Source organism: Phyllostomus discolor, chromosome 15, assembly GCF_004126475.2.
Source record: "Phyllostomus discolor isolate MPI-MPIP mPhyDis1 chromosome 15, mPhyDis1.pri.v3, whole genome shotgun sequence".
Taxonomy (NCBI): Eukaryota; Metazoa; Chordata; class Mammalia; order Chiroptera; family Phyllostomidae; genus Phyllostomus; species Phyllostomus discolor.
Window position 1 is genome coordinate 11,192,585 of NC_040917.2, and position 19,055 is coordinate 11,211,639.

A 19,055-nucleotide genomic window follows, 5' to 3' on the forward strand; every position below is an offset into this window, starting at 1 on the left:
ACACGGCCTCAATATCTCTGAATTTCTCCCTGTGCACCATGCAGCTGGAAAATGTAAACAGAAATCATGGATTTTTCCCAATAGGACTTTTGCTGACAAATGGGTCTTCAACATGATAACATAAGTCAATATAAGTTCTGTTTGCATTTCTACACTTTTCTTAGGTCCATGTGTAGGAAAACACCGTACTGGGTTCAGGCGTCCTGGGTGTTACTCCCCATGTGTTGCTCTCTTGGGTGATCCTGGGAAAATCACTTAACCTTCCTGACAATGTAACACTTTCCCAAGTGTCATATCAGATTTAGACCCAATGAACTTGAAGGGAATTCCAAAATCCGAAGATTCAAAAGAAAGCAAAAACTAACATTTGTAAGAACTCAGATTAACTTTCCACCATTCTATGCTTCCATGATTCTTTATACTATTCTTAATATTTTGAAAATATTTACAAAGCATACTTTAAAATTCATATCTATTTTACTTGCATAATGCCATGCCACAGAAATTGAAATTGGTATTTCCGGTTTTATTTCAGGTTGTAGCTCAGGGTGTTCCGATGAGAGCAAGAATGATTCACTCTCTCACAGGAAAAAAGTCCGCAATTCCCTATGGGACAAAATCCCAGGTAGGTTGACGCTGGAGGTACTTGTTTGGTTAGAGCTGAGTCTAAAGTCTATAACTTGCAACTCAGACCCATCTCTGACATTTCCTGCATCAGCCTAGAATTCAGGAACACAAACCAGCTAAGAAGTTAATTTATAACAGGTGCTTAAAATAGGGCCCCCATCCCTCCTAAACACACAAGAAGAGTTAGCTATTATTGTCATCACAGTAGGCTTTTTTTTTTGCCTCTATGCTTTGCTCTACTGGACAAATTTTCCCTCCCATCTCCTTTCAGTTGCACAGAGAAAATTGCTCTGTATTTATTGTCAAGCATAATATGCAAAAACAACTTTACAGGGTTTTATGATGTTGCCTTCTCTGACTCTCCAACCCAAAATTGAATTATAATGGAATTTATAGAATAAACCTGAAATGCCTTCAGTGTTCATAATTTCTAAAACATCGGAGTCCAGAGTGTGAAGTAGCATTTGTTAAAACAAGTCTATTTTCTTGCTCTGTCACTTTTCTACTTATCTTTCACGCAGTAACACACAGAGTTGTACAAAGCATACATTTTTATCTAGTTACACCATCTAACTTTGTTTCTTTGAGAGAATGAATGTACAAAACATCTATCAATAAGAGAAAAACTCCAACTTGCTTTGTCCAGCAACACCGCATTTTAAGCGGGGAATCCCAGTGAAGTTCATATTCTTCTGGGCCTCGGACCCTCCACAGACCTGCCGTTGCAAGTATCATGATGATGGTCAGACTCTCCTGGGATCTTGTGAAAAAGGAGTCTGATTCTGCGTGGCTGGAATGGAGGCTGAACCCCCAAACCCCCAGGTGGTACCCATGCTCCTGGCCCGTGGACCACACTTGGGGTAGGTAGCAGGAGACACGCACATGCTCATGGGACCAAGGTCTTCCCAGAGCTCGTGATGATAAGGTAGCTGACGCAGCCCATGTCAATTGCGATGGCTACTATGAGAAGTGAAAACAGAAAATAAGGACGTGAAGAAAAAGAAATGAATCCCGGCGCATTGTTGGTGGGAACATACAATGGGACAGCCATATGAAAAATAGTGTGGCCGCTCCTCAAACACTTAAAAAATAGAGGTACCATATACTCTAGCAGTTTCACTTCTTGGTATATATCCCAAAGGACCAAAAACAGATATTTGAATACCTATGTTCATAGCAGCGTTTCAATAGTCAAAAGATGGAAGCAACCCAGATGTCCATGGACGGGTGGACAGATAAGCAAAACGTGGTGTAAGCATATGTGAGATAACAGAAAATGTATATCTTTGCCCCGGGATCCTAGAACAGAGCTCCTACAACCCCTGCCATTTCCTAAGTGATAAGGGCACCAGAAGCATCTTTTGTTTCAGTGCTTGGTCTTTGACTCCAGTTCCTGACACAGGGTACCTAAATCCCTTGGAATTTTCTGGGTAGCATGAGTGTCTTTTGTTCTAATGAGGTGACTCTTGGCAGGCTCCGGGATGAAAGGCCAGGCCATGATTAGAAGCTTGGCATTTTCAGCTCTACCCCCCATTCTATGGAGAGGAGAGAAGGTCTGAAAATGGATCAAATGACCCATCAAACCGATGTGAGGAAGCTCCATAAAAAACCCCAACCATGGGGTTCTGAGAGCTTCCAGGTGGGCAACCTTGAGCAGATGCTGGGACAGTGGCACTCGGGAGAAGGCGCAGAGGCTCTGCCTGCCTCTCCCGTGCCTCGCCCTGCACACCTCTTCCATCCGGGTGCTCCTCTGTATGCCCATATGCTTTCTCATTTCCTTTTGTGATAAACTGGTCAACGGTCAACTGTTTTCCTGAGTTCCATGAGCCACTCTAGCAAATTATTCAAACCTGAAGAGGGGTTCTGGGGAACTTTCAGTTTATAGCCAATCAGTCAGAGGCACAGATGACAAACTGGATACAAGAGTGGCATCGAAGTGGGGGCGATCTTGTGGGACTGAGCCCTTAACCTTGGAATGGACACTGACTCCAGACAGCTGGTGCAGAATGGAGTTAAATTACGGAACACCCAGTGGGGGCTGGTCGTGTGAGGGTTAGAGAGACACCAGGACAAGTGTAAGTGTTCTACACAACAGACTCCAGGTATCACTCGGCCTTTAAAGGGAACGGACACATGCTACTACATGGATGAGCGCTGAGGACTTTATTCTCAGCAAAGGAAGCCAGTCACAAGAGGACAAACACTGTATGTACCCACTTCCATGAGTTCCCTGGAGCAGTTAAGTTCACAGAGACAGCAGATAGCATGGCAGTTGCCAGGGGCTGGAGGAAGGTGGAATGGGGAGTTAGTGTCTAATGAGGACAGAGTTTCAATTTCAAAAGGTGAAGAGTTCTATAAAGGGACTAAATGGTAATGGAAAAAAAGATACCATAAAGATTAAGTTTTAAAAAAGAGTTCTGGGAGTGGATGCTGGTGATGGTTGTAACAACATTGTGAATGTACTTAATGCCACTGAACTATATGTTTAAAAATTGTTAACATGGTCAAGTTTACATCATAGGCATTTTGGCACCATTAAAATTTGTTTAAAAAGTGGGTCCAAAGTAAAACATTCCAAGAATTAAGGGCTTTGGGGAAAGAGGTGGCAGGGAGGAATGCAAATTTTCTGGTTAATTACTTTGTATAAATAATAACCTGCTTATGTTGGCGTTATAAAGGCGTAGGTACAGAGTGTTCATTCCTGAGCCCGGCAGGGGAGTGAGGGGGAAGAAAGTCCACTGGCCATCCGCAGTCAGATAGATGTTTTCAGATAATTAATATATTCTGTTCAGGTGGCCCCAAATTGTGCTTGATGTTACAGGAAAGAAAAAAATCACCTCTTCTAAATAGGCAAGTCAAATTTACATGTTCAAGTCAAGTATAAGCTATTGTTAACTGTGGGAGCTAAGCAAATATTACTACTTTTTCTCGCACCTTCCAGATTCTCCTGGCTGAACCAATAACCAAATGAACAGAGATAGATTAACCAAAGTGAATCACAGTTTAATACGTGTCATGGGGAATTTGCATAGACACAAAAACTCCATGAAAATTCCAATGACAGGGAAGCAACGTTGGTTATATAAGGCATTATTTTTGGACAATGAAGAAAGGGGTGAGAATGGGTGACTTACAGGTAGTTGAGAAAGAGTTGGAACACACCTGGCAGTAGAATCCTTGCTAGGAGTCTCAGAAAAGCCTTGCTAGGGTAAGGGTAGCTAGCAATCAAGTTCATTGTGGAAGGAACTCAGCTGAGGAATGGTCAGTCATGGGGTCCAGAGAGGGAGGAAAGCTTTGACTTCTAGAAAAGTCTTCACAGAGAAAGTGAACTTTGAGATAGTTCGCTGAAATCTTAACTCAGCAGCGAGATGGTGTCATCCCAATCCAGCTAGGGTCTATCAATGGAAGCAAGTTGGGTGAGAACAGATTTCAAAAACATACAGATTTTCCAAGTGCCAAGTGTGCACTGGCTGAGAAAACGTGTAAATGCACTTTCACATAACGGACTCTGACAGTGATCGGCAACCTTATTAAATTCACTGACTCTACCCACCTTGCTTTACAGGTGCAGAAAGAAGCTGCATGATTACAAGAGGTCAGGGTCAAAGGGAAATGAGGCAGGTTTCCTCTGAGACAACAGCCAGCAGCGCGTGGTGTCAGGGGTCCTTCCGGGAGAGCTGGGCAGTACTGCTTCATCTCGCTATGTCTCTTACTAAATGGAGAGTGATATGTAATCATCAATCCACCTTCTTCCTGGATTAACGTGGGATGTGCTGAGCAAGGCCAATGCATCATATCCATCCCCTTGGCAAAGAGTGAGCCAGTAAAGTATAAATAGAGCAAGGAGTGAGGTATCCTTCAAACTTGTGCCAGGAAAGCTGGATGAGGAGAGTGACTGGGACCCGAGACTAACGTTGGCTTCCTTACCTGTACCGCCGGAGAGGGACAGACAGAAGTAGTTTCATCACCAGTGATTTCCCAACAGGGAGACAGTGTCTGTGGGGGTTTCCATTTGGGGGCCTTGCATGCGTGAAAAGAAGGAGGAAATGACTCCTGCCCCGCCAATCCTGCCATTTCTCAATTCTTAAGAATTGAGTTAATGCTAAATGTATAGCCACCCCTCTTTCTTTGGCTTGCGTCATCGTTTTCATGTCTGAGTCGAACATGGGAGCCTCCTTATCCTTTAAGATTGCTTTGAATTGCTTAACTCCACACCTGCTGCAGTCCAAAGCCCTCCCCAGGACCCCCGGATTTCTATGGACCCCCGGGGAGCCTACCTTCAATTGGCCTCCAGTGGCTCTGGGTGAACACCTTCTCTCCTCTGGTGTTGACCATGTACCATGATGGTCCAGACAGGAAGTTTACCTCTTCCACCAATTACTGCAAACAATGTTCACTCAAATGACACATGAGATCCTGAAGACCTGTGGATCTGCCAGGGCTCACACTGCCTGCAGAACAGCAAACAAACTTCAAGTCCCCAAGGGGCACAGTTTAATCTCCAATATCTGTTTTGAAACGCTTCTCAGGGCTGAGCCTCCCTCCCCTGGCTGTTTTCTTGGCCCTTTTGTCCCTGCAGCATCCAGGTTCTTCTGGTCTTGCTGGTTCCTCCCATCTCCCTCCCAGAGCGCCCTGGGAACTATCAAATTGTTCCCTAATATACAGAGCAGGCCAGAGCTCCCCATTTTTTACTTCTAATCTGCCGAGTCCAATATAATGGTGCTCCCTTACTACAAAACATTCTCTTTTGAAGGCATTCAGCGCAAAGAATGTGAACAATTTTTTCCAATATATCTGGAAAAGTTAGCACTGCAACCTTTGTCTTAGAAGTCTCCAAAGGAGATAATCCAACTTCCTTTAGATTATTTTTATTATTATCATCATTAGTAGTAGTAGTATTATTTTGGTTATAAGAGCCATTTCATAGCTCAACTTGTTTACATTATTTTATATAAATATATTATTGATTATGCTAATACAGTTGTCCCATTACCCTCCCTTCATTCCCCTCCACCCTGCACACCCTCTCCCACCCACATTCCCCTCCCTTTAGTTCATGTCCGTGTGTCATAAGTTCTTTAGCTTCTACATTTCCTGTACTATTCTTGCCGTCCCCCTGTCTATTTTCTACCTACCATCTCTATGCTACTTATTCTCTGTACCTTTCATAAGATCAATATTTTAGAACCGGTGAAGGCTTGATAGCGGTGACTCTATCTTTTGATTATGAAAAAATACCAAAGATATAGAGCCGACCAGACAGGGACCCTCCCCGCAGCCTGGTTATTGACATGGAAAGAATATTTTCCCCATGTAAATATGCCTTTATAATTAAAATGTTTCCTAACATACTTTGAATAGCAAGCATGGTTTCCACGGAAATGAGGTGATCAGTGACATGGAAGACTGCGGAACAGAACTCGGAGAGAGACAATGAATAGGCCACTGTTAATTTCGGCTTATAGCAAAGACACAGGAAGCCCTTCCTCAGCCATCGCCTCTGTAGCATGAACAAACTATTTTTATACCAAGTTCAGATTTAGCTGTTAATTTTAAATGTCTCTACGTTTGGATGGGGTAAAGAGTCCTAAATTAGTATATTTGTGTTAAATGTGACATATGCCACAATGTGGAAAGTGACATGGTTCAAATTTTTAAAGCAATAGACTCACCCTGTGTTGCAAGGCTGTAGCGTGCTCTGCAGGGGCCCGAGGTGGGCACTCCAGTCTCTGGGGGCCCCTTCCTCTGTACAACATTAAGTAGTAAAAATTAGATTTTATGAGGGCATTGGTATAAATAGGAATATAATAAAGGCTGGGTTCATTCTTACATAGTCACTATACTAATTTTTCTTGTTCCGATTTCAAAATAGACTAAAATGAAAATTAAATAGACTAAAATTAGGGGTACATGGAAATGTACCCCTAAAAGTATGATGGGCCCTAGGTACCATGCCTGCCATGCCTCAACGAACAGTCAACCCACTGAATTGTCCTATAAAGTCACAAACAACTAACACCTGACCAAGGGAGGCTTGGTCCCCTCCTACCAGCCCCCCTCTGGCTACCACCTCCACTAACCACACACACACACACACACACACACACACACACACCCTTTCACTCTGAAATGAAGGCCTTTGGGAAATAGCACATTTATTCTGGTTCTGCTGTCATTTCTAAAGTTCTTTTAAACAGCTTCCTTTGGGGCCCTAAGACAAAAATATGAAATTTGCCATTTGCTGTTAAAATAAAACTATCTTAGTGAAAATATTTTCCTACAAGAGAAGGGTTTGGTTTTCATAGTATCAAACTTTGAAAAAGCCTAAGTTTAAAGTTAAGTATCATCTTATATGTGTTTCATTAAAGTGCTTATTTTTTAAAAGGCTACGTAGCTAAATGGTCACCAAATTAAGATTTTAGCAACCTTCTGCTAAATAATAAATTTTTCCTATTTTTGAGTGAGCAACATAGAGTTATATTTTCCCATTCTCCAGAAACAAACAGTATCTACTATCTTTTTCTTGCAGTATATTCTTTCTATAAGCAGAGAAAATCTCAACAAGGATCTATTAACTGGTAAGTCCGACGCTTTATTCACCAGTTGTCATTTTCAGTATAGCACACGAGACTAGTCTTGTCACGTGACTTATTGGGATTTGTTAACTATTTCTTTTTATAATTATTCAGAGCAGGACAATATACAATACCAAGTCCTTTTTGAAAAGCAGTAGTGATGCATCCTCTGGCTGCCATTTTTCATCTTTTCAATGATCTGAATGTGAATCATTTGTTCGACGTGTATTGAGTTCCGACTGCCTTGAGGCACCGGAATGAGTGAGTGCTTTCCCTGATGAATAATGCACAGTCCAGTGGAACAACACATATGCTCTCACGACCTGCAAAGTGACACAGTTAGACTTGCATTTCAGAAAAACAAAAAGCTGTGGTGTGGAGGCTAAGAGAAGGCTTCAAGAGTGTTGGGACAATCTCCATGTCCAAAAAAATGAGGCGCTGGAGTAAAGCTATAGCAACGTGGTTGGAGGAAGCGTGTAGATTTGTGATATTTCTAGGAGACCTGGTAGATGGAGGGAGAAGTAAGTTGAGAAAGAGGAAGGCCTAAAATATAACCCTGAGGTTTCTAATGTAACCGAAAAGGCCTAGTCATTCATGGAAAAGCCCCTGGATTGGTAATTACATCTGGAGCTTGGCGGATCGACCCAATCACATCCCATGTCACCCTTGCTCCTAGTAGTTCTTTCTCTTCTTCAGCATTTGGACTGAACATGTTCACCCCCTGCAAAGCATCCCCTAAAGTAATTCTCCTGGCTCCTAAATCTGTCCTGAGCAGTCTAGCTCAAGACAGCTCACGTGATTTATCTGCTTCCCCACAATTCCCCATCCAAAGCCAGCTTGCAATATGTCTGTTGAATTGAATTCAACTGGAAAGAGGAATGATGGGGAAAGCAAGTCTAGTTGATTCAGCAGGGACCAAAAAAAATAGGGCTTAGTATCCTTAAATCAATTTCTTTGCCTGCATTTGCAAGACTGTCTTTTGGATGGGCAGATGGGAGCGGTGGGGCTAGGTGACTAGTGGCTAAATAGGTTCATGTTGTTCTTTTTTTTTAATTATTTATTTATTTTTAGAGAGGAAAGGGAGGGAGGGAGATAGAGAGAGAGAAACATCAATGTGCGGCTGCTGGGGGTCATGGCCTGCAACCCAGGCATGTACCCTGACTGGGAATCAAACCTGCAACACTTTGGTTCGCAGCCCGCGCTCAATCCACTGAGCTATGCCAGCCAGGGCTAGGTTCATGTTGTTCTTAAGAAAATGAATAAACCAAAGAACACCTTTTAAAAATGTAGCATAGGTCACCTAGGACAATCTCTTTATAGTGTCCTCTGAATTTATTAGGATAAAAATAACAGCAAGCATTCATTAAGGCACCAGGCACTATGTTAAGTGCTATATATGCTCCAATTTGTATGACCCTCCCAATAACTACGAGAGGTGGGAATTATCTTTCTCTAACCCATACAGATGGTGAAGGAGGCTTAGAGGGCTGCTCAGCGTAACAAGTTGCACTGCTAATAAGTGGTAGAATCTGGACTTAAACTTGAGTCTGTTTACTCCAAAGTCCATGCTTTTAACTACTACCATCACTGCCCCCCAATATTATATATGAAGCGTCTGCTAATACTGAGGAGCGAACACACGTGGGGAAGATGCAGCCTCAGTGCACTGCAATGTGCTGCACCACATGCAGCTTCTGAAACGCTGTAAATCCATTAGTAAAATGAACGCTGAACCTCTTCTCTCCTAAACTTTGTTTGGAACGTATGAGCCGCCCATTCCACAGGTCCAATCACTTGTCACTGTTCATTTCTCCTTGGCCGAACCATCTCCGCTCTGAGCCATTCTGACTAAAGCATTTTCCTGCTTCAGCATTTCATGAGGGGTTCTATCCCACCGTGGTTCACTGCTCTGTGGGATGTTAGTAACTGTTCTGCAAGACGACCAGCAAAGGACATGTGGTCAAGTGAGTTTGTAAGTCCTGCATCAAACACGCTCTAAGTCTTTCTTCCCACAGGGATTCTCAGAGCTTGGTTCTACTCGTCTGCATGGCAGGCCTTCTAGGGCCGTCTGAGAGGTAGCCTCAACGCCAGTCACGTGTAATTTTAAATATTACGTTAGCCACATAAAAAAAAAAGATGCAGGTGAACTTAACAATGTATTTTAATCTAATATACCCAAATATTCCCATTTTAATGTGCAATCAATGTGACAGTTATTTATGAGACATTTTCATTCTCTCTCTCTCTCGGTACTAAGTTGTAAAAATTCGGCCCTGGCTGGCGTAGCTCAGTGGATTGAGCACGGGCTATGAACCAGGCATCGCAGGTTCGATTCCCAGTCAGGGCACATGCCTAGGTTGCAGGCCACGGTCCCCAGCAACCACACATTGATGTTTCTCTCTCTCACTCTCTTGCTCTTCCTCTCTCCCTCTCTCCCTTCCCTCTCTAAAAATAAATAAATAAAATCTTTAAAAAAAGTTGTAAAAATCCAATGCATACAACACATCTCCATTCCGACCAGCCACACATTTCAAACTCAAGAGTCACAGGTAGCTAGAAACCTGGCAGTATGTCCAAGATGGCCAGAGAATCAGCATTTCTCTGAAGGATTTGACCACAGAACAGGACTATTTCTTGTCTTGGAGGGACCACATCCCAGGACTATTGTCCTGTGGAAAATTCTCTGGGATGTATCAGGATACATTCAAGAAAAAAAAAATAAAATAGATTCCAAAGATACATTTTGTGTTTGTAAAATATAGCCTTAGTTGTTCAGGTAAATTTTTATTTCTCTAAAATTATTTGCCAAAAGAGTTCTTACACATGAATAAGTCTTTGATTTACGGTCGCTCAGATTTCAATATTCTAAAATCTCCAGTCCTGCATTCCAGAATCTTAAAGTCTTCAAACCCCAAATCACATTTAGTCAGAATGGAACAGAAGAGTCCAACACTTAGACAAAAAGGAGATAATCACAGGCGGGAATACTGAGTTGAAAGTCTGACTTTATCTTCTGTGATCTCAGGCATCTTCTTTTTCCTTCCAGGATCTTGGTTATTCCATTTATATGGTGCGGGCTCATCTCTGCATCCTGATTTGTAGCTTTGGAAGCAATAAATAGCCTTCGAGAAGTAATGATAGCTTCCCTATCCTTGAGAATTCACAGGGGCAAAAATCATATTTTACTACTATGACAAGAACATGATTATTAGTTCAGAAGATGAAAATCACTAAATTCTATTGCTAGCTAGCAGGTGAATTAATAAAACACGAACATAACCTGATTCTATTTTTTGAGAAATTTCAAGTATTATTACTCATTTCCCCCCTTAGTGTTCCAGAGTGTGATTATAAAAAGAATGAGTGTCAATAATCTGTATTTGTCACAACTTGGATTAGAAGTTCAAGTTGTAGAGACTTTGGTTGAACATTTTCAATCACAAATGAAACCTTAAATTACAGGCAATTTTAAAAAATATGCAATGCCTGTTTCCTTTCCAGGGTGTCAATAATTACAGCAATGTAAAACTTTGCATAGTGGAGTTAGGCAGATTTTTTTTTTAGATGAGAGTAGTTGATTTTTATTCACGCCTTTTACTATCAAATTATCCTGCAGCATTTGCCAAATGTCAAATTCAGATTCAAACGTCAAATGTCAGATTCAAATGTCAAATTACCACTTCAGTCATGTTGACATTGTTAAGAATAAATAGTTCTGTTGTCAGAAAATAACTAATATTTGAATTTGAATAAGTGATGCAAGAATTGGAATTTTATTTTTGTTTGCTTTTTTTGTTTCCTCAGCTATCGAGAAATATCCCAACGCAAAGGTGTACTTTGGCCACAGGCTGTTGAAATGTAATCCCGAGGACAGAACCATCACCGTGCTCGGGTAATGAATGCCCCGCAGCCTGTTGACTTCAGACGGGAAAGGGAAGGGTTGGCGTGAATTGTCTCTGTAAACTTTGTTCTTTGGCTCTTTTGAAAGAGTTGAATTACTAAAAGGCTAATTCAGCTAGTTCCTAGATTTGCTGAGTTTTACATTGAAAAGAGACCTTAGATTCCTTCTGCCTAGGCTACCCCTGGTCCTCCTTCTTGCTCAGCCTCCCACAGTCTCTCACAGTGGGGACCCCACACTGCGGACCCCACTCTACTTCGTGCTCTCTCCTTGCTGGAAATAGATGACCCTCCACAGCCCCGTCTCTCCTCTCTTTGTGGATGCTATTTGTCCACTTGTCCTTGTCTTGCTCTATTGCCTCCTAAGTTCCAAGTCTCCCATCCCACTCTGGTGATGGATGTGTCATAGACTCCCAGTCCCTCCAACATTTATAACCTCACATCTCTAAAAGGAACCTCTCTAGCCCAGGCCTGCACCTGCATTCTCAGTCCTAAATTCAATCCTAACCAGTGTTAATTTCTCATGAATCATCTTCAGGGGTACCTCTTGCCATACCTCCAACACATCTGAAACCTCGATCCTCTGTTTTTCTCCGCGTGTGTCCCACTCCTGACTAGTTCTATCATCCAGGGAATTTGAATCACTGTCATGGGCCCCTTTCCCTATGTTCTCCTCATTTTTCTGCTGGCCTCAGAGTCCGTGTCTTCTTCCTGAGGACCACAGTCCTTGGCTGTCAGCCCTGCTTTAGGTAGGCTACTGCGGTCACCTGGTGCCCATTTCCCTTCTCTTCCACACCCTGCCTCCACTTAATCTGTCTAGTGCAAGTGAGATTAAGTGACCACTCTTCATACATCATGCATCCAATTGAAAAAAAATTACTTTTTTCCCTCCCCACACTGTATTCTTTTCTTAAGCTTATCTCCTGCTACCCTCTGCTCAAGACAAATGTATTCATTAAAAATCCTGGTCCTATCCCTTCGGTGGTTCATACATTCCCTCCACGTGGAATGCTTTGCCTTCTTTTCAAGATTCTCTTTCTTCATGTAGGGGATTCAACTCTCAGACACACTTCCATGGCCTGGCGTGTCTTTATTAATCAGTGTGGGTGTGTGTTATTTTCATTCTCAGAAGAAAACCCGTGATAGAGGTATTACCATCTTTCTAGCTGTCAAATGAAATCTGTAAGTCAGATTGGTAAAACTGAGTAGTAGTAGCCCTATTGACTCATGACTTTTTATACACCCAAGTGGAAGTACATTATCATTTTGACCACTAGACCCTTTAGAAAAGAAATTGGATGGTTCATTTTATTTTTCAGATCTGACGAAGTTCCCAAAGATGTCACTTGTGACCTCATTGTAGGGTGTGATGGTGCCTATTCAACCGTCAGAGCTCACCTCATGAAGAAACCCCGCTTTGATTACAGTCAACAGTACATTCCTCATGGGTACATGGAGTTGACCATTCCCTCTAAGGGCGGAAATGTAAGTCCTTTCCTTTCTCATCCCCTTTACACACGCCTGGCATCATAATAGGGTGGAGGCATATTCTAGTGCGGTTGTTTCCAGTCTCATGTCTTAGTCTGGAGGATTGGCAGAGTACTTTGTCATTAGTAATACATTGGGCTAGAGGTCCCTTTAATAATATCACTCTCTCCCCATCACCTTTTGAGATACTTTCCTAAGAAGTAAAGAAAGAGAGGGATTATAACTACCCTACTGGAAACACACAGGGAATTTGTCTCAGATAATAATATCATGTCTCTATTTTCTCTTGGGAGGAAAAAAGTGGGCTGGGAATCAATTCTGCACACTGACAATTGGGAGGTCTTATTCTCATGATTAAATTAATAATGGTTATTAAATAAAGTGAAGAGCAAGTTGTTGTAAAGAGATCTCCAAGGAGTTTTTTAATTGAATTTGTTGGGGTGACATTGGTTAATAAAATTGTATAGGTTTCAGGTGTACAGTTCTATAAAATATCACATGTAGATTGTATTGTGTGTTCACCACCCCAAGTTAAGTCTCTTTCTGTCACCATTTTCCCCCATGTACCCTCTTGAAACCCCCCACCCCCTTTCCCTCTTTAGTCACCATACCATTGTCTGTGTCTATGAGGTGTTTTTTGCTTAATCCCTTCACCTTATTCACCAAGCCCCTCAACCCACTCTCCCTCTGAGAGCTGTCAGTCTGTTCTCTATCTGTGCTTCTGTTTCTATTTTGCTTGTTTGTCTATTTTGTTCATTAGATTCATATGAGTGAAATCATATGGTACTTGTCTTTCTCTAACTGACTTATTTCACTTAGCATAATGTTCTCCACATCCTTCCGTGCTGTGGCAAAGGGTAAGATTTCCTTCATTTTACAGCTAAGTGATATTGCATTGTGTACATGTATACAGCTTTTCTATCCACTCATCTATTGATGGGCACTTGGGCTGCTTCCAAATATTGCCTATTATAAATAACGCTACAATGAACATAGCAGGGCATATACTCTCTCAAATTGGTGTTTCAGGTTTCTTTGGATAAATACCCAGAAGTGCAATCACTGGGTCATAAAGCAATTCCATTTTTAACTTTTTAAGGTATCGCCATACCACTTTCCACATTGGCTGCACCAGTCTGCATTCCCATCAGCAATGCGAATGGGTTCCCCTTTCTCCACATCCTTGCCAGCACTTGTTATTTGTTGATTTATTGATGACAGCCATTCTGACAGGTGTAAGGTGGTATCTCACTGTAGTTTTAATTTGCATTTCTCTAGTGATTAGTGACATTGAGCATCTTTTCATATGTCTATTGGCCATCTGTATGTCCTCTTTGGAGAAGTGTCTATTAAGGTCCTTTGTCCATTTTTAAGTTGGATTCTTTGGGGTTTTTTTTTTTGGTGTTGAGTTTTATAAGCCCACTATAAATTTTGGATATTAACTGTTTATCAGATGTATCATTAGCTTTCTTGTTCCCTTGTTGCCATGTTAAACCGTATATGGCCTGAGATAAATATTGCAGGAAATAATAAATCATACATCTGTCAGCTGTCATTCTGATGCAGACCCTGGCTCATGGGGTCCGCCACATTGTGGATGAGACACAAGACATTCACACGGACTACCGAGTCCTGTGGAGATAAAGGGTGAGCATGACCTCTCTCTCAAGAGGAGCAAAAGCGGTAGCCTCCACCATGACAGGGCCTTTACTGGGTTTCTTGGCCCATTACATGATGGTCCTCATTTACTATGCACAGGTTGGCTTTAGGTGGTTACCTTTTACAGAAAACAAAGGAGCTGATGCTGCTAATCACATCACAGAAGAAGGATATTTGCAAATTAAAAGGTAAAAGTGGTTGAACTGGTTACACTTATCCTCGGAAGGTTTAGCATGGATTTTAGGAAGTTACAGTAAGCATTTGCTATCTCAATTCAGGGTGAGAGAGTTTTAGCAAAAGCAAGTCTCAGAGTGGCCTAGGTACATCGCAGGCCTGATTCCCCACGGGAGAACCTATCTGTGGGCATGAGTCCTGTGCATCTCCAAGTGGGAGCTGGGTCCACGCCATGCGGAACAGTCTCCTACATCATTCCTCTGCTCTTTCTTATCTTTTGGGGCTCTAAGACATTGTAGGGGTGGTCAGAAGATGGCAAGAGGGGAAAGCAAGGGCATCGGCCTGCCCCAGGCTGCTCTCCTTACTGCCCATCTCCGTACTGCGCACTCATGCAGCCCCACTTTGCCCAGCAGCTCACCCTTCCCCTAATGCCCCTTCCCTTTGCCCCCATAGAATCCCTAAGTCCCTTGTTTTAACCACTCCCACCCCACAGATTCCTTTCTTTTTAAAATTATTTTTAAAATGTATTTATTTTTATTTTTTGTGGGGTTTTTTGTATTTTTAATTGTATTTTTCCATTATCATTTATCCCCCTGCTCAACTTTTACTTCCTCTACTTCTAATTCAGCACCAAATCTCCTACTGTCTCTCTATCGCTTGAATTGTTGTTAAAGACCAGTTATTTGGCTTTCCTTATGGATACACGTTGCCGATTCAACTGCTCTTTAAGATCTTTGAGGTCAAAGAGTTACATATGTGTTCACTCCTATGTCTATGTACTGGGCTTTCTTTGGGTCCCTGGGGATTAAAAAGCCAGGGGGGAATAGTCCCTTCCCCTAAGACACAAATAACTGTAACAAAGTATGAAAATGTCAGCCAGGAGACTATTCCGTGCTTCCTGAGTTCTTCTTTCTATGTAAAATATACACATGGTAGCCCTGGCTATTGCAGCTCGGTGAATTGAGCATGGGCTGGGAACCAAAATGTCACCGGTTCAATTCCCAGTCAGGGCACATGCCTGGGTTGCAAGCAAGGTCCCCAGTGGGGGCCATGTGAAAGGCAACCACACACTGATGTTTCTCTCCCTCTCTGTCTCCCTCCCTTCCCCTCTCTCTAAAAATAAATAAATAAATTTTAAATACACACACACACGCGCGCGCAGTAAGTACTTTCTAAGCATTTGTAAAAAGTAATGCAAACTTGAAATAGTTGGGAAATTGATTGGATATTCTTGTATATATAAAATATCCTTGGGAACATTTAAGGTTTGAGTCAGTTGGGTCTTGGGTCCATTGCTCTACCCAAGTCATCAATACTTACTCAGGTCGCTATTGTGTTGTAGAAGGGTCACTAAGGAGACCAGACTGCTCCACTATTTATTTTCTGAGAAACAAGATAAGAGGCCCACTTGCAAATTTGGTTTTGCACATAAAAATTAAATTAGGACCTTGCCATCCATACAAATGACTCCCCAAATAAGATGAAAAATATAAAAATGTTATACACAGTATAATAAATGTATATCCATACACGTGTATATGTGTGTGTACATAGAAACAAAGAGAAGAAAGAGAGAGAGAGAGCATCTTATAGCCTGTTATCTTCAGTTATATGTAGTATCAAAAACTCATCACACTGGCATACAGAAAACAGGGTATTGACTTTAAACTTTTTGAAGTCAAGTGATCAAGTACCTTTGTAATAACAGGCAATCAATGGTTCTATTTTGAAAACCTCACCTAAGTGTGAGTTTATAAAGACAGAACACAACGTGTTTTCTAAGACTGGTTCTACTTTATACGGAAATAGACGTGCATATCACCATGAATATGATTCGGATTTAAACTGCTGTGGGAACAATGATAAAACAAGCAGAGTCAGCTCTACAGATGTGTCACGTTAACATGCTAATCAGGTGTATGTACGTGTCTTCCGCAGTATGCCATGGAGCCTAATTATCTGCACATTTGGCCTAGAAACACCTTCATGATGATCGCACTTCCTAACAAGGTAGGAAGTGTACAGTCTCACATCAACAGTACTTTTGCATCTATAGTTCGTGTTTTTCACTATTTACTTCTGCACTTAGTACGTGTAAACCTAAGTAAGCTCATCATTGTTTGGCCTATTGAGTGATTACATCTTGAAACTTCTGGATGCCTGAGGAAAATCCTGAAGCCGCTCCAATGGTTTACTTTGCAAAGGAGATTTGACATCCACAGATGACTAGTGGGGGGTGGTGTGTGGCACCTGCCACCTTTCCCGAGATGCTGTAGGAAGTAATGTCCCCCAAATAAAGCCAAAGAGACTTAGGTCATATATTAGGAAGTATTTTAAGCCTTTAAGATTTATAAAACATTGGAATATAGATTATAAAAAAGAAGATGGAGATTCATTCATTAGACCCTACACTTTTTTGATGCACAAGTATATAAAATACATACAGGGTCCAGCAGAAGTAACGCCTGTTTGAGTACAGTTGGTAGGGTAATAATATGGGTGTCATGATTTATAGTTTCAATTTGAACACTTCACCTAAAATGTCATATGGTGTGCTTGAGTGTGATATTGTTATGTTACAGAATTACATGCTTATGATTTTGTAATAAAAGATTTTATAATAAAAAGGGGGCATTATTTGTGCAGGACCCTGTATATTCCCATTCTTATTTTATTGTTGTTATTATTATTATATAATATAGATAGAAATAGCTATCTGTTTCTCTGGTTGGTCTTCCTTCTTTTTTCTTTCTCTCTCTTGTTACCAGTGCTGAGGTCTGATGCTATTCATACTGTCATAAAAGGAACAGTAGAAGAAAAAAAGGAGGAGAAATTAAATCCAACCAACCTATTAGCAATCTAAGGTTTAGTGTTTGCTTGGTGGAAGTTTCTAGAGTTTACAGGGTAGAAACTCTCCTAGTAACCAAGAAGCTGGGGAGTGGCCCTCAGACTGGGCAGAGCTTTTCTTTGGAAGTCGAGGGAAAAGGCGAGGGTGCTTTCCTATGTGCTGGGACATTCCTCCCAGGTGCCTGTCACCAGCCACAGCAAGACCCCTGCTGGTTAGGGACCCACCTTTGCGCCCACACCACGGCCTCCTCTTCCCTCTCACACTGTTCTTTTTCTCACAGGACAAATCTTTCACATGCACTTTGTTCATGCCCTTTGAGGAGTTTGAAAAACTTCAAACTAGTCGAGACGTGCTGGCTTTCTTTCACAAGTGCTTCCCAGACGCCATTCCTCTAATTGGAGAGTAAGTTTCAAGATGTGCCGTTTGCCTCATTGGTTTGAGTTATTCAAAATTCGAATGCGCCTTATTTCCATTTAGCTTAAGCAAAGCCGGCTGCACAGCAACCTAGCCATGAAGGCTCTATTAGCAGAAGTGGACACTGTGCTATGAACAGTTAGCAGAACAAGCCCAGGCCCTGGCCAGTTTCTCTGGGAGACAAGTCACTGATGTCCCCGGGCCTTCCTATATATCCTGTGCAGGCTCTCCGGCCCCTGATAGACAAGCAAATCTGTGACATATTGGGTACCAGCAGCCTCAAGTTCAGGTTTACCACTCAATAGCTGTACAAACTTCCCAAGAGCTCAGCCCCTCCCAGTCAAATGGCCATAATACTAGTACTGCTCCTGCCCCAGAGGGTTACAGTGAGGACTAAAGGACACCATGATGATAAATCATTCAGCCCAGGGCCTGGCTCACATAAAGTTCAAGGTTGACCTTGAACTAATTGTATCAGCTGTCTGGTTTAGAGCCCCCGGCTGCACCGGCCCATGTCAGCATCACCCTCCACGTGGGCTGTTGTCATCCGATCTCACTCAGTGCCTCCGTCCTCACCATCCCTCCCTCCCGGAACCCAGCTCACTGGCCCCCTCCAGCGGTGTCTTCCTGGAGACAGCATAAGGCTGCAGAAAGAGCACAATTTTTAATAGTTCTCAGTCCTTTACTTCCCTGAGTCTCAGGTTTTTTACTTTTAAAATGGGCACCCGACCTGGCGGGCGTAGCTCAGTGGATTGAGCGCGGGCTGCAAACCAAAGTGTCACAGGTTCGATTCCCAGTCAGGGCACATGCCTGGGTTGCAGGCCATGGCCCCCAGCAACTCCACAAACCTCTGTGGATGCTTTTCACACACTAGCCATGATTACAGCTTTCCACTTTCAAACTGATGTTCTCTCTCTCTCTTTCTCCCTCCCTTCCCTCTCTAAAATAAATAAATAAATAAAATGTTAAAAAAAATAAAAATAAGAATTAATTTTAAAAAATGGGCACCAGGATACCTACTTTTTAGGGCAGTTGTGAAAACTCAATGAGACAACTATGTCAAAGGGATCGCCACTGCCAGCCCGTAGCGGGTCCTTGAAAAATTATCAGTTTTCATCCCTTCCTGCTGATTAATTCCGTCTGTACTCCTCTCTCCCTCTCCGACCTTGATGGAAATCTGGCACCAAAATGTAACTCATACGTCCCCTGGCTATTTCTTGCCTTTCCAACCAGATTTAAGACCCAGATTTATATACTGTTTCTCTAATTATGCTTCCACAAACCTCTGTGGTTGCTTTTCACACACTAGCTATGATTACAGCTGTCCACTTTCAAATAACATATATATTCACATTAATTTTCATTTTGGTGTG

The 19,055-nt window shown here is 42.1% G+C and overlaps 1 protein-coding gene and 1 long non-coding RNA gene across 2 annotated transcripts in view; both read left to right on the forward strand.

The window, feature by feature from the left end:
* KMO (kynurenine 3-monooxygenase) overlaps nucleotides 1-19,055 on the forward strand; it is a 42,296-nt gene that overhangs the window by 12,095 nt on the left and 11,146 nt on the right. Inside the window, 6 exon segments of the mRNA XM_028531416.2 lie at nucleotides 536-625; nucleotides 7,157-7,205; nucleotides 11,007-11,094; nucleotides 12,419-12,584; nucleotides 16,359-16,430; nucleotides 17,549-17,670. Of these exon segments, the coding sequence (XP_028387217.1) occupies nucleotides 536-625; nucleotides 7,157-7,205; nucleotides 11,007-11,094; nucleotides 12,419-12,584; nucleotides 16,359-16,430; nucleotides 17,549-17,670 (587 nt within the window).
* Nucleotides 632-5,413, forward strand: LOC118498307. The gene is made up of 2 exons (XR_004900827.1): nucleotides 632-2,086; nucleotides 4,223-5,413. It is a non-coding gene; the product is annotated as an uncharacterized LOC118498307 (long non-coding RNA).